Consider the following 26,560-nt stretch of genomic DNA (forward strand, 5'->3'; position numbering starts at 1 on the left):
TACTAAGCTTTAACAATTACCAATATTTTACCAAAGTTGTTTCATGTTTTGTTTCCCCCCCTTTACCCCTCTCACATACACCACACACTTTCAGTGAGTGTTTTTGAGTGGTGAATTAGTCACATGCAGAATACTACATCGTAGTCATTTTCTTATAGGTTGGATAATCTGATATCTCCCCTGTATTTTGCACAATTGAACATTTGTGCTGTGTATTTTATTAGCTATTTAATAAATGCAGTAGGAAGCACCAAGAAATAGCAGAGTAGAGATAAATTCATTTAATCTCTCTTTGACATGCAGTTTACATTCAAAATAAATATCAAACAAAAACATAAACTATTATTTGCAGGATGTTTTTATCCATCTATTTATATATTTATTGAAGAATTTTTAGTATAATTTTTAAGATAGGTCAACCTTATTATTTATATTATTAAAGCTGTCAAATTACTGTTTTTATAACAGATTTTCCCACATGTCTGAGAAGCACTTAGTCAGTGAATGTGGCTTTAAAATTAGGATCCAGGGTTAACAAAGTAGGGATTGTGGGGGTAGTGGTTCATCAGTAAATATCCCAGCCACATTCTAAATCAATTTCTGCATTTATATTCTGGAAGTTCTCTGCCAGAAATTCAGGAGAACTCAGTTCTATTCCTGTTGCTCTTCCTGACTAACAGAAGGACTTAACGAGTCATGCCATTTGGGCCACCTTTTTAAAATCTGAAATTATGGATTATGATTTCCAAGGATTCTTCCAACATATGAGCATGCAACATGCCTCTGTGTCCAAGTGATAAAGTAATATGGTCAGCAACATTATCAGTGTCAGAGATGATAGCAGCTTTAGGAGAGAAGTCTTCTGGTAATGGTGGTAGGCCTTTGTTCTCTTACAATCTAGTATTGAAAATGTGAAGGCAAATCTTCCAACAATTCAACAAGGACTAAGAGGCAGATGAGATACATAGAGAGATACATAGAAAGAAACACAGAACAGGATGCATGACTGAGTCTTTGTCTCTAGCCACCATGGGTGGATTTGTTTTTCAGGCTTTTAATGGAAACTGGATGATAATTAAACAGTCCATACTTGGATTTGTGTACCTTTATTTTGTACAGCTACACCACACCTATATAAGTTGGGTAGTAAAACTCTAAAATTTACCCATAACTTTGTGTTTATTCGTCCTACCCAATTCCTCTGTTTTTATGTTTTTAAAGCCCTGGCTAAAGGATAGTCTTCAAATATCCCAACAGTGATAGCCAATATTTCTATATTTCTATCTTGAAATATGTTTGTACAACCTGGCCCTTATTTACACATCGAAACTAGTGACTCAACCAACTTCTAAATAGGATCTCTTCTAAGGGGGAGTTAGAACTCATCTTATCTACAACCTTCTTCTTATCTCAAGAGGCAGCTTTATGGTCTTCAAGAGTGAAACAGGCACATATCTAGGGAAAACAATAGAGGTGAAAATCATTAGCTCTTGACTACATAGCCATATTCATGTTATCACAGATCTCTTCTCATGTGTGTATCAGGGAGGAGCATGTAAACACACTGTCTAGCTCTTATTACCTAAACCGATGCTTTGAAGGCAGAAAAATGGACTAGAAGCAAAAAGGTATAAGACCAAGGCTACAGAGTTAGTTTTGAGCTGACTCCTTAGATTGTGAATAATACCACTAGTAGAAAAGGAATAAAAATCAATGCAATTTAACACGTATATCTTTAATCTGTTTTGTTTTCCAGATATATTAAGAATTTCATTTGATTCCTAAAAATGACAAAATTTTGTCATAAGGTTATAAGCCCTCTTACATGAAGGAGGAAAAAAAACTTTTCACTCCATCGAGTATTTGAGGACCCACTGTGTTTCAAGACAGTGTGCTAGTTTTGTTTTTTTTTTTTCTTTAAGGGAATTAGACAACCTATTTACATATTTATTATCCAGCACACTATAGATGGAAGCTAAAGATTATGTTTTCATTACATTACTAAAAACACTAGGATATTGTATTTCCCAGTGAGAAATCCCTTATACTCCACCTGATTGCAAACCACTATGCTCTTAGGTGATTAATGCTGCTCCATGATCTGTTAAGTGGTTCTCTGAGAAACATTACACACTGTTTCCATCATAAAAAAGTTTACTTTGAGAATATATGAAAGATCTTTTTCTACAGTTATCCAGTTGGTAAACTGCCAGACTGCATGATTTATACTCAGTAATATTTATATACTTGATTTAATGTAATCTTGAATCAAGAACTTTGCCCACTGGGAAACCACCTATTCTATTGCAAAGAACAGAAGGCACCAAGATTTCTGACATGGTTCTATGCCTGACAAGCTGTTCACCTTTGTCAAGAGCACCAATTTACTCATCTAGAAAATGAGGAACATAGATTAGAGATATTCTGAGATCCCCTTAAAGTTACAATACTCCATGATCCTTACATAGCCAAGTGATCAAAATCATGAAATAGTGTATTTTGGGATTCAAAATAAAATTTTCATGTCTTTGTAATTAAATTCATACACCTATCATTTTTTTTCCAGTTACATGATGGCACCATTTATTTTAGGATTAGTATGGCAGCATGAAACTTGCCTGCCAGTAAATTATTGTTCTTGTGCTTAGATACATGCAACATTTTCCTAGGTCATTAAGCACACATTTTCAAATGAGAACGACAGTAATTAATTAATGTATTCTAGCAGTGCAATTGGTTCCACTGACTACTTTTTGCCCTATTGGAAATTCTCAGGAGTTTGTTAAAAAATTGGCCTTTTAGACAAGATAAAACTACATTCTGGAAGACTAAATATGCATGACACGGAACGAAAACATGCAACATCAGTAAAAATCAACTTGCAGAAAATTAATTTTATGCTGAGGAGAAGAATAAGTAAAATTAATATTGTAGTCAGATTGTTTTTTAGCTACTAGACAAGCTCACCTGCCTTCCAACTTTCCATATTGAATTTTCTCTGACTATACAGAGCAAGGGAACCTAGCTACAGAGTTTGGATTTAATGTAAACATTTGGATGGTTGTACATCAAAACGTTGATAGTATCTGGTTTTATTTTTTTCTTCAAGTGAATCTTTTAGCACCATTTGATGGTTAATATTATGTTTTTTCTGAGCTAGGACATGGTTCCCAGATATTTGGTCAAACACCAGTGTAGATGTTGCTGTGAAGATATTTTTTAGATTAGATTAACATTTAAATCAGTAGATTTTGAGTAAAGCAGATTACCCTCCATAATGTGGTTGGCTGCATCCAATCATATGAAGGCTTTAGAGAAAAAGACTGAGGTCCATCTGAGGAAAAGGGAATTTTGCCTCCGGACTGTCTTAGGTCTTGAGCTGCAACATTAGCTCTTTTCTGGGTCTCCTGCACACTGGCTTGCCCCGCAGATTTTGACGTTCCCAACCCCCAGGATCATGTGAGCCAATTCCTTAAAATAAATCTCTCTCTCTCTCTAGCTATCCGTACAGATAGATAGATACACAGATACATGCACATGTCTTCTTGGTTCTATTTCTCTGGAGAATGCTGACTAACACACACCAGAAAGACATGGTTCTTACAAATAAACATTTGTGAAGAAAGACCACTGATACTCACCTGCTGCATGAATGTGGGCTAGTCTCTAACTTTCTGGGCTTCAGATTTTTTATTTATTAATTCAGGAGATTGGACTAGACCTGCCATTTTTAACTTTTTAATTCTTAGAAACATAATATCATGCTATAACACAGTAGACAACTCCCTATATTCTCAGAGGAAAATTTAAATAATAAATTTACCTGTATATAGCAAGACAAGAACTTCCATTCTGTGAAGGCTAAAACATAATTTCTGATTATATCGTTTAAACATAGTATTTGACAATATTTTCTCACAATTTCATGGATCAGTTTTATTTAATTTTGTTCTTAGCCAATTGAAACACATCCACTGAAATACTCAGTTGAAATTAAAATTAACTCTGAACTGTGGTTATTAGAGGTGGGTAGGGGAGAGGGAGGGGGGTTAGTGAGAAATTGGTTATTGGACACAAAGAATGATTACATTTTGTAAAAATTAATATGCTAACTATCCTTATTTGATCATCACATATTGTTTTAGTCTGTTCCTGTTGCTTATAACAAAACATCTAGATTTATAAGAAAGTGAAATTTATTGCGTACATTTTCAGAGGCTTGGAAGTCCAAAGTCAAGGGAAAACATTTGGTGAAGGCCTTGGTGGCGACAGTGACCCAGGGGTCTCACATGGCAGGAAATGGTGGTGCACAGAGAGACTAACCTCTCATGTGCTCTTCTTTTAAAGCCCTCAGAGCCACGCCCCTGACTACCATTATTAATCAATTCACCACGGCATGGTTCTACAATCTAATCACCTCTTCAATTACCATAATAGTATTTCCCACCCTCAACAGTTATAGTGGGAATTAAGCTTCTAATATATGAACTTTGGGGACACAATTCAATCAATCCACAGCACATTTGTACACAAGTATTGATAGTCAACTTTGTACCCCACAAATATGTATAATCAATTATCTTTCAATAAAAAAAGAACTCTTTCTACATGGCTAGTTTAGATTTATAGTTGTATTTGGAGTGTATGCTTATTACTAGTGTCAGCGTTTCATTTTCTATTTCCTCTTTATTTTTATACCATAAGGGTAAAATTTAAGTATATATACATATGTATATGCACAATCATATATTAAAATAATTAGAAAAACATTGCTGTCCAGAAAAAGATGTCAACTGCCAAGTTTGAAATGTCAGCTGCCAGGTTGTGTCACCGAACAATCACATCAGCTTAGGTCCCTAAATTGGAATTCACAATACAAAGAACAACTTGAGAGTGTCAGTACATAGCATCTGAATGTGTAGGTTGTATGAGAAATGAATATATCAGAATTGAAGACTATAATGAACTGCTGTAGTTGAAGCAAGGTTGGGGAACTAGAAGTCACCCTAGGTATCTTTATCCCTTTACTTCTTTCTCCATAGCAACACTTGAAGCAATTCAATGGAACATTATGGTATCTAAGAAGTTTGTATTCTAATTAGCCTCTATAATCAATTTCAATACATTGATTTCAGTAGGGCCACTGGTGTAGGAAGTACTTATTACACAACCACCTCTCACCTTTTACACTGAGCTCATGCTTATGCCTCTCTACTTGATTTGTACCAACCTTAGGTTTTTCCACAGATGTTGAAATGTCAGAAAAAGAATCACGTTTTCTCAGATGCTATTAATTTCAGTCCAAAATCATGGCATATTATGGCTTCAAAAATGAAGCAAATTATGAGTTAAAACCATTTTTGAGAAAAATGATTCTGTAATGGTTCAATAAACAAGAAGTTCATTTAAGCAACAATGTACTAGCACACACTAATTATTGTACAGAATATAATGTGCATTGTATATTCATTGTAGGATTCCATGAGATTAAAGGAGTAATTCTTAAAATCTAGCTAGTCTTTTCTGTATCTCTTACTGAAGCAGAGTTCCTTTATGTCAGATGATGCAATATCTGGAAAATTTAATTTGGCTTGAACAACTTTCTTAATGAATTACAGCTGACTTGGGACTTATCAAGGAAAACAGAAAATGTTACAGCTCTATGGCCATACTACAAACAGGGATAATGGGTATGCTGATTCAGAGATTTTTGGATATCTTAGATGGTAGGCATTATTTTTTGAATATAGAATGTTTTCTTCTAATAGAAACTGGAGCACAGTGATCTTTGTGGATACTTCAAGCCTTTCTAAATCTTAGCAGGAGTCATCATTCCTTTATTTAATAAAAGTCCTTGAGATATGACAGATTTAATTAAGGCACTGAGATTGAACAGTATCAGCACATTTTATATAAGATGATTGTCCCAGAGAGAATACCACTTTTGCAGTTGATATCCCAATTGGATTTACATGAAGCTGCAGTCTCTTGAATGTGAAACAGGGATGACGTGTAGGTAATGCATTTTGTCAGGTAGGGACTCTGCTAAATATCTTATGTGAAGAATGACACCTTCTGGGGTGCAAGGACCCAGTTTCTCTCTTCATTATGATATAATTTAAGGGACAGAAAAAAATCAACAGGAGAAAATATATTTTGCTTTTCTCCTTGCTTTCTAGAGAATTGATGGTTCAAACCTTTATGAATCTCTCTCTTTGAAGAAAGACACATTTGACAGTCTTAGAATAGACTGGGATGTTTGTAACTCCTTTCCTTAGGAAGATTTTGGTCAACTTGTCATCAGCTACCCTGTTTTACATTTTTTACTTCAGAACTCTTCCTTTCCTTTTTGAATTCATCTATTCTAAATTAGTGCTCACTCGATGAGTAATATCATCTGGCTGGAGACCATTTTGCTACAAGGCACATTTTCTGCTGACACAAAACTGATTCGGCTTTCTTTACATACTCTTTTCCTTACTATTAGGCTAACCATTTTTAAGTTTTTGAAATGCCTCTATGAGTATGAATGAAAACTATATGAATCTGGTATTTTTAAACTATAAAATGTTTACCTGTATTCAAAGACAGTTATTCCATGTGTATTTGAAGAATTTTGTGTCTTGTCAGAATGACAGTCATATATGGGATTTATATTGGGTTTTATAAAAAAATAGGTTAAGAGAAGAAATCTTAAAGGAGGGTAAAAAATGTGAGATGCAGAATTTAGGTGAAGGCAATAGTTTTGCGGAGGAAGAAAGACTCATTTTCTGAGATGAAACAAAAGTTATCAAGCAATAGGTGCAGAAGCAGAGATAAAGAGAAAATGACAGATTAGGGAATTTAAACACGTTGCCTAGTAAAATAATAATAATAACTAGTATTTCTATAGCTATTTTTTTCATTAAGAGATTACTGTGTGCATGTAACCATTATGTTACTTGCTTAATTTAAGCTCTCCCAATCCTTACAAAAAATGTGAGGGTTATTATCATCCCTATTAAATAGATGAAGAATAGGAGTTTTTTTTTTTTTTTTACAGAATCTACACAATGTGCCCAAAGTTATCCATCTTTTACATGGTTAAATCAGGACTTGATACTATGTTTATTTGATTCCAAAACTTGTTTTCTCATAGCTTTTATTACATCATGACTTCCATTACATCCTCACTTTCATCATTATAAACTGCAATTTCAGATAGTCTCTTAAGCCAATATTTGTCATTTAGCATTACTAATATATTTTATTTAAAAAAAGGAAAAGTTTTACAATCAGCTTTGAATAATGCAAGAATCACAAACAACAAATCTTTTCTAACTAGAATTTTCATGATGACTTTATTTTATCAAATAGGGTTAAAGACATCTCAAGAACAAATAGGACTGAGAGTGGAAGATGAAGAGCAATGACAATGTGCATCTCTTGTCACAGACTAATATACCCCCTGCCACTGACTAATGTGAAAATTTGGGAGGTCTTGTTTCATGCTCATTGATTTACTTAATTTAACAAACTTTTTAAAAAATGTTTCTTCAATAGGTCAGACACTGTTTTAGAAATAAGGAAACAAAACCAAATAATTGCCAGTTGATGCTCTTGAGAAGCTGGGGTAATACAGCCTCAAGGAATTCATGTCTCCTACTAGTGTCAATAAATACTAATTGCATAGACCTCCATTTATCTCAAAGTTCTGAATAAAAAATGAGTGCTATTCATTTTTTTGTAGGACACACTTGCGTGTGCCTGGGTGCATGCATATGTGCACACACATACAAGTTGTGAGAAAGTTTATAAGGATAAAAAAGAATACTCTGATAGGGAATGCTGGTAGGGGTCTACTTTTTTTCAGGAAAAAAAAACGATAAAGAGGTGACATATGTCTGAGACAAAAAGGATGAATATGGATTAGGATGGAGATAAGAGTTGTTAGGTGGATGTTTAAAAGTCTAGAGGCAGAAAAGAGCTATGCATGTTCAGAGACCATGGGGGAAGTTATGTGAGCTGAGGCTGGAAATGCAGGCAGGGTCACATCTAAGAGGTCTTTAAAGCCATGTCATTTTGCAGGGTTGTATTGCCCGGATGAAAATTTAAAGGAGCGACAGTCTTTCTGCCACTTAATTATATATGGATGATCTTTACAGTTTGTTAACAAATTACCAGAGGTGGCTTGTTTGCTTTCTTAGAGTTACTTGATGTGCATATTTTCCTTGTTTTTTTGCCTTTGTTTCTTATCTTCCTCTTAGATCTTAGACTTGTTATCAAAGAAATAGGATAGTAAGTTATCTTAAATTTCTAGAGACTTTATTTATGTTATAAATATTTGTCCAATGAGAAATCTTTAAAATATGACATTTTCTGTATTTATAGGGATTGTCTAAAAAATATATATATATATATACACACACACACATACACACACACACACACACACACACACACACACACACACACACACACACACACACACACACACACACACACACACACACACACACATATATATGGAGCAAAATCATTGCAGAAACTGATGGGAAAATGTAATGATGACCATCCCAAGAGTTGAAAATGCATCAGCAAAAAAAAATCACTTTAAATCATTGTTATTATTTTTAAAAGTTTCCTTTTAACAAAAAAGGCTGAATCTTCACTATTGAAGACATGTCAGAAGTAGCCTGATTAAAGACAGCAGTATTTCGTTTTTGCCATTAGAATAAAAAGACTGAATTGTTACTGAAAAGCCATGAAGTGCAGAACTCTGGAATTTGTGGTGAAAGGAAATTGAAAAAGAACAGAACATTTGGATTCATGTTTCATGAAATAATTTGTGTGACAGAAGAGGAAGGCAGTCTGAGGCAAAATTGACATAATTTTTTCCTAGGACTGGGAAAGGCCAGATAAATATGTCACTGTTAACAAATGCACTATTGTACATGAACAAAGTGTTTTCTTCTCTATTTGTAAATATTAATTTTCAATCATTGGAAAATATTTGCATGTTTTAAAGAGTATAAACAAAACTCTTCTCCTTTTGTTCCTTTTCCATTTTAATTTTGGATAGACATTAAATTGGAACAGAATGAGGAAGGCAGAAATAATTTTTAACTTGTAGAAACATTGATTCTATAGGGGAAAACATATATTTTGCTATGTACCGTGGAATATATAGTATGCAGTCTGCATTATCTATAATCTAGTTTTTTTTCAGTTTAGACATCCACCAGATTATAGAATCATACAAGCTCATCCCCTAGTCCATTGGTGATGCAGGGACTCTGTCTTTGTGTCCTTAATGTCATTGTCTTTCCCAGAGTGCCTAATATAAATTATGTGTAGACTATTTGGTTGATTTAGGGGAACTGGCACTAGCAACAGAACCAGGAATAGAGATACAGAACCTCTGAATTTTTCTCCTTGTGCAGTTTAAGGATGTTGTAGTGGACACTACTGGTGTACTGCCACCACATCCCCTTTGTACTTACTGCTTCTGTGCATGCCTAGGGCTTCCTTTTACAAATACCTGTGCCTCCTTCTGTGGCTCCATGCTTGGGCTGTGCATATAAGTAGCCTGAAATTGCTGGAAACTAGAATTTCCAGAACTAGCCCTCAGTCAACACCAGACATTTTTGTGTTTTTTCCCCCCTAGACAGAGTTTGATATGTAATTATACCTCAGCTTCCCCCCACTCAGGTGGGACAACTCTTAAGGGCGTTGCACATAGTGTCCTGGAGGACCCAGGTGGGGCTGACCCATTGTCTACCATGATAATCTATCTGCTCATGAACATACCTTGTATTGCTTCTTTTCCTTCTCTGTGTGAATTCCCTACTCCCATACAGGTGATGGTACTCAAAGCCTTGTCTCAGGATCTGCTTTTAGAGAAAGGAACAGGGACCTAGGTTCCTGGAATATGGAATCAGCCACAGATGTCTATAAAAGTTTGTAGAAAGGAATTGAATTATGTAGAATTAAATTAAATTAAATTAAATTATCTTGAACCTCATCTCTTTGGGCCAAATCCAAACACTCATTATGTGCTGTTATGGGAGCTGGGGAGGAAGGGGTGGGACGTGTTATTATTATCAATTAGGTGACAATTTATAAACAATCTTAACTACTTGAAAGCTGGTATCTAAAACTTATTGCGTATGAAAAGCTAGCAATTTAGAGGAAAAAATGAAGCATTGAGAATAGGCACATTCAAACAGGTAAAAGTGAATTTACAGATGAGATGTCATAGAATAAAACATCAGCACCATAAAATGCACAGATAAGCAGTTATCTATGCTTTCCTATAATTTGGAATCTCCACTATATATTAATTGACATTTTCAGATTAAAATATTAAATTTTGTGTTGTATAATTTGTACAAAAAAAAGGGCGGGGGGTTGCGGAGACTAGCTAATTAGCCTGAATTCTTTTCTTATTGTACCAGGTACGTGAAGTTTCACTAAAATTAGACTCATATTTTAAGTCAAGAAAGATCAAAAAGCACTTTAGATTATATGTATGAGTGTATGTGTTTGTGTGTTGTATGTGTGTGTGTGAGAGAGAGAGAGGGAAAGAGAAGATATTTTTTATATTCTCAAAAAGAAAGAATGCTACAGCAAATTTTGTTGCTTCCAAATCAGAAAATGTAGTGGCATGCTGCCACTAAACTTCTGGTTTGAATGATATGAGTCAGTCTGTTCTACAGTTATTTGTAACAGTTGTAATGTAGTTACAAACCAGGATGTGAAGCTCCTTGGACTACGTGAAATTCTTGGCAAGAGAAACAATACATAGATCTAGCCACAGCTGAATGGAACGATTCCAGAGTGGGGTGCACAGAGTCTGGTGTAGACTCTACCTATCAGCAACAAGTGATTTAAGGAAATAAAATCTCAATTAGTATTATACATCTTTAATCATTTACACTGTATCTACATTGGTCTCCTCCAAATCTGAGTTCTATTACCATTTTTTATACATTTAAAAACATTTATTCAACCTACTTTAAAGTTAGAAAAACTTGGGTTTGAATCCAGGTCCTGCAGTTTTCTAGCTGTTTGTCCTTGGTTAAGATATTTAACCTCTCTAAGATTCAGTTTCTGCAGCTATAAAGTGAAATAAGAGTAAAAGTAACCATCTGATAGGATTATTTGTAAGCATAAATGACTAAATATAAAATACTTAATTCAATACTAGGCATGTCCTACACAGATACTCAAAAAATGAAAAAGCATTCAAACATAACAATGCAAAATACAAGTACTGAAGAGTTTGGCTGGAGTTAGCAATTTGCCTCTAATCAGATAATACATACACTAAAATAAGACATTCATAGACTCAAACTGATAGAAGATAGAGAAATTGCTGAGGGTGGACTGAATATGAAATCCCTTAACTTTCAAATGGATCACTTTATGTTTTTGTTAGATTATATTCTTTCAATTGTGTTCCAGCAACCTGATGTATTATAAAGACCTGTTTATGGTGATGGAAGAATGGATTGCACTAAAAAGTTTTAAAAGTCCTATCCCATTAAGTAATGAATAGCTATGGTGCATCTTAGCTGGAAGTCACTTTGTGTTGTTTTCTTTCTTTTTTTCAATTCCAGTGAAAATGTCAACAGGTGTGGAGGTGGGGGAAGGGGGACTGACAAACTGATAATAGCAAGAAACCAAAAATATTTAAGACAGGCTTAAGAATAAGAATTAGGTAGGAGGTGTTGCCTTATTAGATATAAAAACTTACTATAAGGCTGTAGTAATGAAGATAGTTAATATTAGAACAGGAATAGAGAAATAGATTATCAGACAGAATTGAGAGCCCAGAATCAGACCCACGGACAAATGAAACTTGACTTATGACAAAGCTGATATTACAGGTTAGGGAATAAAGATGATCTTTTCAATAAAAAATACGAGGGCAGTTGTTTATCCATATGGGGAAAAGCAAAAAATAAAAAAATAAAATAAAATAAAATAAAAGGAGATACCTATTCCATATTTTACAAATAAATTAGTTACAGATAGATTAAAGCCCTAAATGTGAGAAGAAAAACTATAAGACACTTAGAACACAGTATAGGAATAAAGCTTTATGATTTTTAGTAATTAATGATATACAAGACTCAAAAAACACTAATAATAAATTTGACATTAAAATAAGAATCTTCAGTGCATCAAAAAGACACCATAAAGAAAGTGAAAACACAGGGCAGGAATCCAGAGAAGTTCACAATGCTCATGACAAAGGATTAACATCTAGAATATATTAAAGTGTCCTACACACATGCATACATACACACACACACACACACACACACACACAGGCAAATAGTTCAACAGAAAATTGGTCAAGAGAGTTGAAGTCGAGAAGCCCAAATCCAAATGAAACACGTGAGCAAATGCTCATGCTTGTTGGCCCTCAGTGCCAGCAGCCATATTCCCTGCAGCACTTGTGGACTTCAGGAGTAGAGATAGGAGAAAACAGTCCACATGATGCAGTTGAACTCTGTCTTTTACTCAGTCACTTGTTCTGGCTGCAAACTGTAGCCGTTCAAGTGGCTTTGGTTGGAAGTTTCCTGCACGGTTATTGTTTAGCTGTAGGAATATTTAGATTGAACCACTGGGGATTAATGTCCTCCAGGGCTGAATTACTCTAGACTCTGGGATATGGTCTTGGGGGAGGGGGCAGGGGGAAGCTTCCATAGAAGACAGCCCTATGTCTCTAGGTCTCAAATCTGCACCCTCATGGATCCCCATCTTTTTTACTTCATATACCAGGTTCCAGTTGGGAACCACGGTGGTATGACCTTAGAAACCTATGACTGGAGGAATCCTTGTGGTTGGAATCTTGGCAAAGACTTTTGCTAGCTTTATTTTGTAAGACTACTAGAACGGTGTGATGCTAATCTTCCCTGTCTTATTCCTGATTCAAAAGGATTGCTTCTAATATTTCTGTATTAAGTATAATATTTAATCCACTAAGTTTTTAGTATATATCCTCTTCTTAATTTGCTGAGTTTTTTCTTTTCATGACTAAGTTTTGAATTTTATGAAATGATTTTCCTGAATCTGTTGAACATGTCATCTGTTTCCCCTCCTAATCTGTTGATAAAGTAAATTCATATGCACATTTTCTAGTGTTAAATCTAACCTTGAATTTCTGGAATATAACAATTTAACATGATCCCTTATATTTTTATGTATACTGCCTGAATTCAGTTTGTCGAAATTTTGCTTAGGTTTCTTTTTGTATCCACTAAGGAGTGGATTGGCCTATAATTTACTTTTTGATAGCTTACTGGCCTTGTCTAATTTTGATATCAAAGCTATTTTGTTAACATAAGATGAAGTGGAAATTATTTTATCCTTTTTTATTATCTAGAACTATGCTATCAATAAGGTAACTTCTGGCGACATGAGGCTCTTGGGCCCTTGAAATGTGGGTCAAGTTCCTGTAATATACCTTAGACTTCAAAGACTTCATTTTTTAAAAGTATAAAATGTCTTATTAACAATTTTTATAATTGATTATGTTAAAATAATATTTTTGGTACACTGAGTTAAATAAAATGTTTTAAAATTGATTTCTCCTTTTATTTTTATGTGATAACTAGAAAACTTTTAAATTACATGTATGGCTCACATTGGACGATGTTGACTTAGACAATAAATTATTTCTGTCCTCAGAATCAAAGGCAAAAAAGTCATTAAAGGTACATTTTCCACCAGCTGATAAAGAGTAAAAAGATTGAACAGTGGTGGAATAGCTATACCTAAAGCATCCTGCACCCTATTTTAAATATTAGCCTCAGAAACACACACTTGCCATTTAGCAGAAAATTGACATATACTTAAGTGAGCAGCTTGGTAAACTAATGAGTCTAGGCTTTGGGAGGAATAGAGTGTTTACTTGATTGAATGAATGAATACATTTACTTTAAATCCAGCCTAACAGGGCAACACCCAGGTAATAAGTTGTTAAGGCTTAGACCTAAGACTCAAGTAAGTTTTGCCTGTAGTAGACATTCAGTAAAAGATAGTTACTATTATGAAAAGAGGTGAAAGCTGAAATGAATGTCATTAGCCTTAGACTAGTGCTACAGGAAGGTGGTATAGAGTAGTGATTGAGAATGGACTCTAGTGTCAAGTGATTTGGGTTGAGATCTCTGACCCACCAAAACAAAATAGGTTCAAATTCCTGCTCCTGTGGAGTTTACAGTACAGAAGAAGGGTGTATAGTAAATAATACACACACACACACACACACACACACACACACACACACATTTGTGTGTGTGTGTGACTGGCTGGTACGGGGATGCCAACACTTGCCCTTGGTTTTATCAACACTGCGCTCTAACCAACTAAGCTAACTGGCAGCCCTAAATAAGTAAAGTTTATGATTTATTAGATGATGAAGGAGAAAATTAAAGCAAGAAGAGGGGATGGGAAATGCCAAGTGTCAAGATATTCATTCAGTTGTAAATGGTGATATCAGGATAAGCCCCAATGAGTACATGACACTTGAGTAAAAATCTGAAGGAACTGAAGGAGGGAGACTTGTGGGTATTCACTATCCAAGCAGAGGGGATAGTAACTGCAAATTCCTGAGGGAAACAGAGTGTCCGAGACATTTAGGGAATGCCTAGGGCCCCAGAGTGTCTGCGGCTGAATGAATTAGCTGGAAGTATATTAAAAGAAGTGAGAGGTAATGGGATAAACTTATGATATTGATAGAGTCATGTAGACTACAGTTTGGCTTTTACTCTGAGGTGGGAAAACTGTAGAGTTTTTGATTCAATGAAGTGTGAGAGAAATATGATTTGGTAGGAGGATTAAAGAGGAAGGTTCAGTGCAGAGACTTAGTTGGGGACACGTCAAATTTAGAAAACACATTCTTGATCTAAATACATGGTCCCTACGTAACAAAATCTGGGCTGGTGTTTTAGAGATACCAAATAGTGCTCAATCCCAAGCATATTATCAAAGGACTCCTAAAATGCAGGCCCCTTGCTAGGAAAAGATCATAGTAACATTAAATAGTTCCTACTGTGAAGGAGCTTGTATACGACTAACGAGTGCGATGTATAAAGGACTGTGTTCTGTGTGAGCACAGAAACATGAGATTTTTTCCATCCTACGTTGGGGAGATGGATGGTGTGGGAAGACAGGAGTTAGAGAAAACTTACAGGTGAAAAAAAGAACAAATTTGAGATGGATAAAACAAATAGGAGTTAACTAGTTAAGACTTTGGGGTGTAGAAAGCAATATATTAGCATCAAGTTGGTGGCTGGAGGGATAGTGACTAGTTCAGGAAGCTGAAATTAGTTCAGTCTGCCTGGAATACAGAGTGTCACTGGAGGTCAAGAGATGGAGTGAGGAGGTGAGCAGGAGAGAAGCCACATTCTAATGGTGCTCATCACACCAGAACATGGATTCCATTCTCAGGACAATTGAGAGGTTTTGGAGGATTTAGCTGTTTCCACAGGCCTGGAAGGGCAGCTCCAGTGTCAAAAGATAGAGTAGATGCATATAGGCAAAGAGTCTTGTAAGGTGCTCTGCTTTGTTAGTTGGCTCTTATATCATGGAAATACTTCCAAGTAGCAAACGTTTTCCAATTAAAGAGAGAATTACAGAAAATTCCATTAGGGCTTTAAAACTTTCTTGTCTCTAATTACACTAGAATGTGCCGACTTTTTGAACTTGAACCAACTTTAGTTGAATTTGTTAATGATACTTTATTACATTTGTTTTAGAAACAAAACTGAAATCCAAATCATTCTGGCACTTTAGCCAGCAGCCTGAGTAATTTCATGGAGTAATAGGCTTTAGGGCTTCCATTTGAATCCCATTAAGGATTTTTGTGTAATCTTGAAGGATATTAATAAGCTGTATGGACTGAGAACAATCCTTAAAAATGAATTCTCAGTATTATCAGCCAGAGAGCATAATTTCATATAAAGCAGACTGCCCGGTTCAGAGGAAAACTGATGAGGAGTGAACACATTTGCCTCACTAGAAAGATGCAACTAGCTCTTTGATTCCCTCCCACTTTTGCCTTCTTCTGGGGGAGGTCAATTGGAAGTAAGAAAATGACTAAGTCAAGGAAGGTCTTTATTTTATGTTTTAAAATCTTTTTTTTTCCTGAGGATAAAACATTCACCTTTTTAATAAATATCAAGAGATGTGCATACATACAGCAAAAAGTGATCTTTTCAGATCTTTGGGGAAGCAAGAATGTATTGTAAGGGTGGGAGAGAAGGAATGGAAGTGAGTTGACTGATAGTGTGAACATTTTACAAGGTGAGAATCTTTTTCTCATGTGAATTAGCATCAGCAAAAAATCTATCAATAGTCTGCCTCAATATAGGCAGGTTTAGAAGTAAAGTAAGTCAGTTTATTTCAATAGTCTTTAAAATGAAATTTGTGCTGTTACTCAATGTGTGTTTACCTACCAATAAATTGTATGCTTTATTTTTGCTCCAGCAATTCTTTGGCTGGATGATTTTTTTTTTCCTCCAATAGTGAAAAACACCTTTTATTAGTTTCTAAGGGAATTCAGGGAAAAAAAAAATGTACAAGTGCTGACATTTGCTTTCCCATGAATACAGCAAATTGGTGCAATATCTATTCCAAAGGAAAAGCTTCCCTTTTCTCTTTCTCTTCATGTGAAAAAGAAATGAATGCTGCAGTTGTTGGACAAGGGATAATAGTTGATTTGGAATGAACCAGCCAAAAATGTCCCAAACAAATTAATAGCATAGAAACATCTGCTGCTGTTTTATTAGAGTTTCACATAAAAACCTAGTTTGCAAGCTGGCGTTTGGAACGCTTTTCTTTACACTGAACTCTTAACATAGCTGCGAAAGGCAATCAAGACCATATGCCCTACATTTTTAGGTCCAAATTTTCCTGCATTTCACTCCAACCTGGGACAGTTACTTGTAACATGAGTGCTGAATTATGAAACCCATTTTTAAAATTAGGATCTTTTAAAAAGGAGTATATTTTAAATCATGGAAGCTATGGCATTTGCATTGCTCTTCTTGGGTTACTATTACAATCTAATTTAAAAATCTGTGTACTTTATTTTTATCCATCATTATTTTAGTGATGTTGGCTTCACCTAGGCATAACATTTACACAAAATACACATTACAGCATTAATTTTGAATGTTTTGAATCCAATTATGGCTTAGGAAAAAGAGTTTTTTTGTGTGTGGAGATGAAAACCATATAATAGCCTATGAAATAAATTATTTTGTACAACAAATCTCCTTATTATATGTTTATCTAATTTTACTTGACTCTCATAAAACTCTTATGAGGAAAATGGAACAAGTTTTAATTTCTCCATCATGAAAGCATCATTATTTATTGCTGTTCTGTCACTATTATGTGACAGGGCATGTAAGAATGCTTTAGCTCATTTTCATTTTGTAGTATGTTGTGCAGCTATTCAGTATCCTATACTTTTTTTTCTCTTCTTTCCCCCATTTTATTCCAGTTTGGAGCTTTACACACACATGTGCACACACGCACGCACACGCACACATACTGTATGTATGCATACAAATGTTTAAATTAAAGCTTAAGAAGATGCAACCATATGTTCTTCTAAGCTTTTGTCTGCATACAACAAACTCTTCATGATTGCTTTGGTTCTGACAGGAATGTAAGAAAGTTGCCTAGTAACTTCACAATTTCTGTAGCTTTAGTGTTTTTTATTACCTGTATTATCATCCCTTTTATTCACATTTAACAACTCTGAAGTCAGGGTAAGTTTTGCTATTGATGGCAATTTAGGTTCAATGAAACAAGGTAACATTTTTCACTAGAAGGAGAAAAAAATAACAAAATCTCATTTTGCCTATGGGAGAAAAATTCCTTTTGCTCTGAAAGCCATTTTCCTGTGTTATTTCCGATCACCTACAGTTTTTAGTTTCTTTGGGAAATACCTTAGGTTATAAAAAGGACAGAAAATCCAAAGGTAGAGAAAACGTTGCTTGATTTCTCTGTCAGATTATTTAAACTATAAAATTTTCTTTTCAGAAGAGAAAAATAACCAAAATGAGTACAATTTCCTTTTTCTCTTTTATGTTCCAGAATTGTTGATTCTACCATTCTTTGTACATTCTTAATTCATAGATTTCTGTGTTAGAAATTCTTAGAAAACAAATTCAGTGTCCCTATTATTTGCCTGATTAAAGGATGGCTTAAAAAAAAAGCACGGTCTTTCCATATAGACTAAAACACAGTAGAATATTACACTGTTCTACTGTAGAAATCTAAAATCATTACATGAGTATGTGAAAGACTTTAGTAATTATAAAGCACTATATAAATTAGCAATTGATATTATTTCAGTCTGTAAGACTACCGTGTACAGAAATCCCAACTTAGAACTCATGCACCTATAAATGGCTAATTAAAAGATAGTATTACATGAAGATTTATAATAGCAAATTCATATTTTTCAGTATAAAAGTATTTGTTTAAACTCATACTTCCATATTGTGGGCTGGCACAAGTTTTTCACTGTACAAGAATATCAGTGTCATTGGAATGAATTCCTAGATATCTCCTGCCAAAATAATCTTACTGCAATGCAAAGTTGGTTATATAACTATCCTGTTTAAAAGAAATACTTTAGGGGTTTCCCAGTTCCTAAAATATAAACTTCAAACTCCTTTATGTGGCTTAAAAGTCCTCCTTCATCTGGCCCTATTTATATATACAGTCTCATCTCTTGAAACCTACTCCCCACTTCCACAAGTACTCATTACTTTTCCTGACATTTACTACTAAGCAGGGAAGCATACTCTGGTTTGCAAATGTTACTTCCTGGTCATGAAACACTTTCACCACCTCTCATCCCAACCCTCTCCTCTCACCCATCAGTTCTCCATTTAGACACCACCTCCTTCTAGGAACCTTCATTGATACCTCAAGTCTGAATCAGATGCTGTGTTGGTTAGGATCAGTGTCGGCTGCAAACACCTCTAAAATTAGAGTAAATCAAAAGTTATATTAAGTATAATATTACTCAGCTATATAATAATTGAGTTTAGCATAAAAGTATCACTGGCTAAAATAAAGTGTGTTTACACTATACTACATATTATGTACTTTATTTATTAATTTGAAATAGAATATACTAATTGATAGATCAAAATACATTAGATCTGTAGGTTATATTTCAACATTCAGATAGAGTCCAAGCTTTAGGTTAAAAACAGTGTGAGTTAAAAACATTATGATAATATTGAATGATGTCATGGAAGTTTACTCATTTTCATCTAATTGGTATATTTTCCTCACAATAGACCTAGTGAGTTACTCTAAAATAATGCTGTAATGATTGTTATTAAAATTATTTTATTCTCAGACCCTAAACTCTATTCATAATTGAGTACTATTGTGGAAATAAAAAGAACCAAATAATGAGAATTGCAAATTTTAAAACCAAGTTTAGAGTTAGGGGAAAAAAATTAATTTTAAGTAGATCACAGAATTATCTAAGCAGTTTTAAATATTTTTAGTCTATAATAATTTATGTTTAAGTGTGTAAATATAATCTTTAAGCTGAGATTTATAATTCTACTTTCTTTAATGGCATTCCTATGTACTTTGTGTCATTAAAAAACAAAAGTGGAACAGAGACTACAAGAAACCTTTTGGCAAATATGTTTCTCAGCATTTAAAAATGTAAATACTGGGAAACAAAGAAATGTTTATAAATTCTAAATTTCTCTTAATTTAGTAGAAACTTTCCCACAGAAAGTATGAATGAGAATGTGTTAATTGGGCTGACAGACAGACATTCAAGTTGTAGAAACACGATAGGACCAACACCACTTCTTTCCAAGCATTTGAAGAACCAATGAATCATAATGAATCCTGTAAAAGTTCCAGCAGTCAATGGTTACTTGGAAAGGGGCATTTAATAAACAGGCACAAACAGGAAGCTGTATAAAAGAACAAGCAGAAGGAGCTTTTGTGACCCAAAGAGGTTTTTGAAACTGAACCTTCGAGGAGCTCTTACAAACCCAAGAAGTGCTGAGCTTAAAAGAGAAATGCCTGAAGCAGATGAACCCACCCAGTAGACATTGGAACTCTTAATAAATGTACAACAGTTTTGCCACAAGCCAATGGAATATGTCCAGAGGAAAAGTTTTCTGCCAAGCCCTGAGTGTTTTCTTTTTGCTTTTGCTCCAGCAAGTTGACTCAAGGAACAGATACCCAATTCCCCCTCCAATTGCTAGATTCCAGATCATTCATCAGTGAAGAAAAAAAAAAGTCTTCTCCAGAACATTTTTTTCCTTAGCACTATTTTTTTCAGTGAAGAGAGAGAGAGAGAGAAATGATGGAGGTGCAGTGGGTTTAATAAAAGACTCATTTGCCAAAAAAAAAGAGGAAGCCACTTTGAAGTAATAGTTTTCAAAACATTCCCACTGGCAAAAAACAACTGTTGTGGTTTTCCTTAATTATGTTGTATACACAGAAGATGTTTTAATAGAAGAAAGAAGAAACCTAAGCTAAAATGCTTGAGAAATGAGTAGCTTAACTTCACTTTTAATATAAAAATAAATTCTCTTATATGTTTGAGAAGAAAAAATCAGAGCTTTACTTAATATTCAATTTCTTTAACTCTTATTCTTAGATTTAGAACAGAGTTTAGAGTACAAGTCCTGGAAAATAAACAGAGAGAGTCTCCAAATAATAGTCCAACATATTTACCAAATTTAAATGTAATCATTTGTGTGGAAGGAGGTTTTAGTGCCATTATTTTTGAAAGGGTATTTCAAAGTGCTGATGGTTGGAAGTTCGTTTGTTAGCTTCAGTTAAATCCGAAACACACAAACTTTGAAGGAGAATGGTTTGCTGTGCTCTTAAAGACATGACACTTTACGGCCCAACAGACACACAGGGTTTGGGTGACTATGGTTCTTACAGAGGTAAAATCTTTTAAGTACATCTTGCAACACACAGTGTCAGTTTGTACAATTTCAAATTCTTTGGTATATACATGTGTATTTAAGAGTTGATCATTCTCAAGATACAGTATCAAGATTTTCCTTGATTGGACAGATCCAGAAATCTCTTCTTCTTTATCTGTTTCTGGTTTTCTGCAAAATAAACTGTACCTTGTGTTGCTAGTTTCCTAAGCCATAGTTGAGTCCATTGGCTGCCCTATTCCTGTACTGTCATTCTTTATCCTGCCAACAGCAACCCTTTCATAGCTTACAGGGGAAAAACGAGAAACTGGTTATCATAAATTCATTGTTTCTTTGGAATATCTCAGAAAGTTCAGATACAATGGTGTATTATGAGTTATTTGTGCCTGACAATTTTGTATTCTATTTTCATTATATTGTCCTCTATTACAAAATGTTTCTTCCCAATGATGAGCAGGGGCCATATCATTTTTTACCCTGAAGTATAGTGTTAAGTACTTAGAATTCTATAAAGTTAGAAGGAAAGGGAACATACTTTTTTATATGTATGCACACAGTTTATTCTAGATATTGCGTTGACCCCTTGTAATATATACCTCACTTAGACTTCACAGAAACCCTATGAGGGAGGGAAAGACATTATTTACAGTTTACAGATACAGAAGTTTAAGTTTAGGCAGGTTGATTAGCTTACCAAAGAAAGATAGGTTATAAGTGGAGAAGTGGGACTTTGAACCCACATGAGTCTGGTGTGCAAGCCCATGTTTTATCTACAATGGCATATTTTCTCCTGCTAGAGTTAGATGACTTCATAGATCAGAGATTACTCATTTCTTTTCAATAAAGGTACAGTATAAATACTTTCTAGTATGGAGTAAAAATAACTTTTATTTAAGGCTTTATTTACTCAGAATACTTATTAGCAATTTTTGTTTTTTTGGTCAAGTCATCATGAAAAATTTATGTACTGTCTGAAGTTAGACTAAACTGAGAAGGTATTTTGAGACTGAGGAATGAAGCAGGTAATTCCATTCAGTTAAGCAAAGAATTTTATTAAAAGGTAACTTACATACAGGAGGATGGATTGGGCAGGTGATGACCTAGAGGTTTCTTTGTGTGTGCCTCTTGGTCGAGCCTAGGCTTATATAGGCAGTTCACACAAAGTAGTAGAAAAAGTTGAGAAGCAATTACTAAGGAATAAGCTAAAGTCACTAACTGCAAATGTCTTATGACAATAATTACTATCTTTGGTATTATTGTGATGCAGGTAGCCAGACTAGCTGCTGCCATACTGGTATTTAATCATTAAGTTCCTTCTTTGTAGTCAGCAAGCTGTTTCCACCTATTGTTCTAACTACCTAACTCCTAGTTACCGTATAACTTTTGTGGGCAAGGTTCACACAAAGGACATAGCAAGTGGTACAAACTTCAAGATGGAGTAAGTTATGCTCATAGTCTCGCATTTTCTATACTTCGGCTTTTATATCTATATGATAAGAACATATATATATGATCTGTCTACTTATAGATACATCATTTAAAAAGAAAAAAACAAATTTGAAAGAACTTTGTAAAATGCTTTAAAATATAAAGTCTTATTGTTGATGATGATGATGATGATTATAACCTATAGGTACTTCTATAGCATCCTTCCCATAAAGGTCTTCTATAGGATTGAAATCATGTATTTCTTGAATTCAGATTGACTAAGTAGGCTCAATGAGGAAAAATAAGGTAGCTTTCTGAATTATAATCTGTTTTTTTGTTTGTTTTTGTACTAGATGGTTTGATGATCCTGTCCAACTCTTTTAGATGTACCATAGATATATATTTGGATTATTTTTGCTATTACTTAATAAAGAAATGTTTCAGTTCTGTGTTATCTTCCAGTGATGAAGGACTGCAACGTGATTCTTCATATAATGAAGATCTCGATATCTAGTTTGTGCTTATTTTTTAAATTTGCATAATTATATCTTGAAAACCTCTTTGTCTTTATGTTCTTTCAACTAGTATCACAAACGGCAATGTTTTGTTTCACTGTAGGGATAGTCTTCAGAAAGAGATAGTAGAATTGGTCTGACATGGGAAACATGCTTTTGTTGAAAAGGAACTAGAGTAGTTATCTAATAAAGAAATTCTTTTGAATCAAGCAGAAAACTTGATTGAAAACTCACTGCCTGTAAAACTGCTCTTCTCCTTAAAAATCTCTTACTAATGTAACTTCTCTGCATGTTGAATCATTTTATCTTAATTGCAAAGTAAAGGAAATAATGACCAGAAAAACTGCTTTCTGTTTGGAAGGACTTGATGTTTGTGTGAGACCTCTTTAGGGGAAAAGATCAGCATGGGACAATATCTTTTAAATGTGGTTTAATATAATCACACTGAAAAGTGAATGCATTGTTACTACAGTGACATGAAATACTAAAAAAAAATCATCAGAAACACACAGCAAGCATTTCCTTTTCCTGTTTTTGTCATGTCATATATATCACGTGTGTAAATGTACCACCAAAAGTTTCCAGAATATCCCAGTTCTTAACTTACTTGGAGGCACTTAATTTTCAAACCAGCTTCATTCATATTTGAGATGATAAAATTTGACTTGATTTGATTTGATAAGATTCCTAATTATAAGCGAATTGTATGAAGAAATATGAATTAGTTAAAATACTCATTTGTTAAGCAAGTGACTTATAGCAAGTACCCCATATTATATTTATAACTCTGAAATTACTTTCAGATTTGTCACCTAATTATCGACAACTAGCCACTTGTTTTGCATTTACATTTTACGTAGCACATTTATAGCAATTCTATTTTTTCTATTTAAAAATCTGTAGCCCAAATATGTCATTTTCATTTTGCATGTATGTATTTTGTTAGTGGCAGAATTAGGATAGAGTGGTATAGAGAATTAATAGAGAATATAGAATTGCAATTTTAGACTTTGATGTTAATGTTTTTTGAGAGATTTTTTGTATTGAAACATTGTACGTATCTGATATTGTAATATGTTCAAGATTAAAAAATGAACAGGATATTCTATATTTTAATCTTGGAGTATTAGAAAACTATTTTATAGTTGAATATGTACTGAGCAAATTTTGGCAAAAACTACAGAAACGTTAAACACTAATTCATTCTATCCATCCTTTCCATGGAAAAGTCCCTAACTTCCTTTAATAATGTCTTCTGGATCTGTAATTTATGAGCCCTAAACACCATGTGAATTGTCTATTATTAGCCATACCACGTCTTATAATCATGAGTGCTCTGAGTTTGTGTTCAACTGAGTAAAATAATGTGCTACTTGAACCTGTGTGGCACTCAGTCTGCGAAACAGCAGAGAATCTTAGGATGATCAGAATTCATTCTATTCATGAACCATTTTATATTTTCTTGTTTAGGGCCCTTCTGCTTTTATTTTTCTAGATTGAAGTCTTTTTTTTTTTTTTTTGCATTTATTTTATGCTAAATTTATTCTCTAACCATAAGTTTTTGTTTTTTCAGTTTCTTCTGGGCTATCTTTTTCTTCCGTGCAGCCTCCTCTTCTGGTTTAGGAATAATTTGTTTCTTTTCAGTAAACATCGTTTGGATGTGGCAGGGGGAGTGCACATAAGGTTTCATCCCACCATGAGCTCTATAAGTATGGCAGTGAATCTTGGGTACTTTGTTCACCTGGATATGCTCAATAACCAGAGAATCTACATCTAAACCCTTAAGTTCATCATAACTCTTTGCATTATTAAGCATGTGAAGCAAAAATTCAACACTCTTTTTGGGCCACTGACCCTGTGCCCAGCACCACTGTTTGGCTTGGGCACACCTACCAACTCCACCATTGTAACACGATTGCTTCTGTAAGGTGACATCTTTCAGATACTTGGTGGCTTTTAGGGTATGCATACCTTTAATGGCCTGGGCAGTTTCATGGGTGTTTTTAAAGTGAACATGAAGATTTGAACCTCTTGATTTGCATGATTTTGTGGGGTTTTCTGGTTCAAGTGAATAATGAAACATTTCCACAGATCACCTTAGATTGCTTACTGGAAGAGGGAGAACAGGGGCTTCCTGGAGAACTCATGACAACTCCTGAAGTCATTTGGTAAAAACCTTTACTATGCTGTCTTCACAAGTGATGTTAATATTATTTTTAGTGTTAGAGGTAAGGGTAAGTCATCCTATTCTGAGATTGAGGGCTGATGGCTTTGGGGGGCCCCTTTTCATTGCAAGTTAACTTTTCTGAGCATATCCATTAAAATTGTTCATTATCCTTTTTCCATTTTGTAATTAAGCAAATATCTTTTAAGAATTTAATAAGGGATCAGAAAATTATTATGAATTTCTTTATTACCATTGATCAGATCTTGCTAAATGGCTTATTATTATTTGTTTCTGGGTTGCATTCTAAATCTACTTTTGTCCCTGAAAGATTGCAGGATTTAAATATGTATTTTAATAAAAAATAAACAATATATGCTCAACTATTAAGATAAATGAGAGCTGTTAATGACAGCTTTAAGAATGAAATTATAAAATTCTTTTGGAGCATGAACAGCACATTTCTACTGTTATCCAAACATCTGTCCAGAGTGACTACTTTAAAACCTACTGTGATGTTTGATGAGGCACTCTAAGAAAGTACTGGAGTGAATTGGTGCCACAACTTATCAGGTTGAGGTGACCGTGACTTAGAACCTAGACAGGCTCATCAAGGGAAATAATATGATAACGGGGAATCCTTGGGCAGGAAATAAGATTGAGTTTGGACAGGTGACTCCAAGTAGTGTCAGGAAGGCAAGTCTGACATAGCACAGGAGATGGAGGTTGGGGACAGTCAGGTAAGGAGTTAGCATATGGGAAACTTGAATGAAGAAAATGGTAATCCAATCATAGATGCTGCAGGTGGAGGATCCAGAAGATTTGGAAAAAGAAGAGCAGAACTAGGTACCAGGTAGAGAAACAAGCTAAGCATTCAAAAATGGTATGGTAAGAGAACTCAGCTTCTAAAACTGAAGGAGACTTAGCTACAGAAGTAGGCCAAAACACAGTTGCTGCACTGGTGTTTAATTGACTTGTGTTTACCCACTAGAGAATGCATCCCACATAGCTATTATGTTTTCCCTAGCTACATCTTTGCCCGAAGAAAAGATGTGAGGATTTGTAGCAAGCCGACAGAAGAACTCCAGAAATGTCATTAGACTCCAATATGAGGGGACTTCAAAAGGTTCATGGAAAAATAGAATTAAAATATGAAAATAGAAAATAGAAACTTTATTTTTCAACGTAAGCTGCATTCATTTCAAGACACTTTTGTAAGCAATGATACCAATCACTTTCGTCCATCCGTAAAGAGCTGACGGTCCTGGGAGCTTAATCATGTTAATGCAGTCTTCCTTACATTATTAACTGAAGAAACATGGTGCCCATTACAGATTTTTTTAAGATTAGAAAACCAACAACAAATAAAAGTCAAAAGGAACCAAATCAGGACTGTAAGGTAGATGCCTAATGATTTCCTGTCGAAACTCTCACAAAATTGCCCTGTGCATGGTGGAGAAGGACCCTCTGATGAAGCTTTCCCATGTTTTTCTGCTAAAGCA

General features: G+C 34.5%; 2 protein-coding genes across 2 annotated transcripts in view; one reads left to right on the forward strand and one right to left on the reverse strand.

The window, feature by feature from the left end:
- The window catches only part of ROBO1 (roundabout guidance receptor 1), a 474,875-nt gene that overhangs the window by 267,585 nt on the left and 180,730 nt on the right, over nucleotides 1-26,560 (forward strand). The window lies entirely within an intron of this gene.
- On the reverse strand, nucleotides 24,435-24,949 carry LOC134385622 (large ribosomal subunit protein uL22-like). Its single transcript, XM_063107354.1, has 2 exons — nucleotides 24,938-24,949; nucleotides 24,435-24,896 (listed from the first exon to the last, which is right to left on the reverse strand). Exon 2 carries the CDS (start codon nucleotides 24,861-24,863, stop codon nucleotides 24,435-24,437), a length of 429 nt encoding a protein of 142 aa, XP_062963424.1. The 5' UTR covers nucleotides 24,864-24,896; nucleotides 24,938-24,949.

The sequence above is a fragment of the Cynocephalus volans genome, chromosome 1 (genome assembly GCF_027409185.1).
Source record: "Cynocephalus volans isolate mCynVol1 chromosome 1, mCynVol1.pri, whole genome shotgun sequence".
NCBI lineage: Eukaryota > Metazoa > Chordata > Mammalia > Dermoptera > Cynocephalidae > Cynocephalus > Cynocephalus volans.

Excerpts from the sequence above, each read along its gene's own strand:
- LOC134385622 (XM_063107354.1), bottom strand. The coding sequence starts at position 24,863 with ATGCATACCCTAAAAGCCACCAAGTATCTGAAAGATGTCACCTTACAG.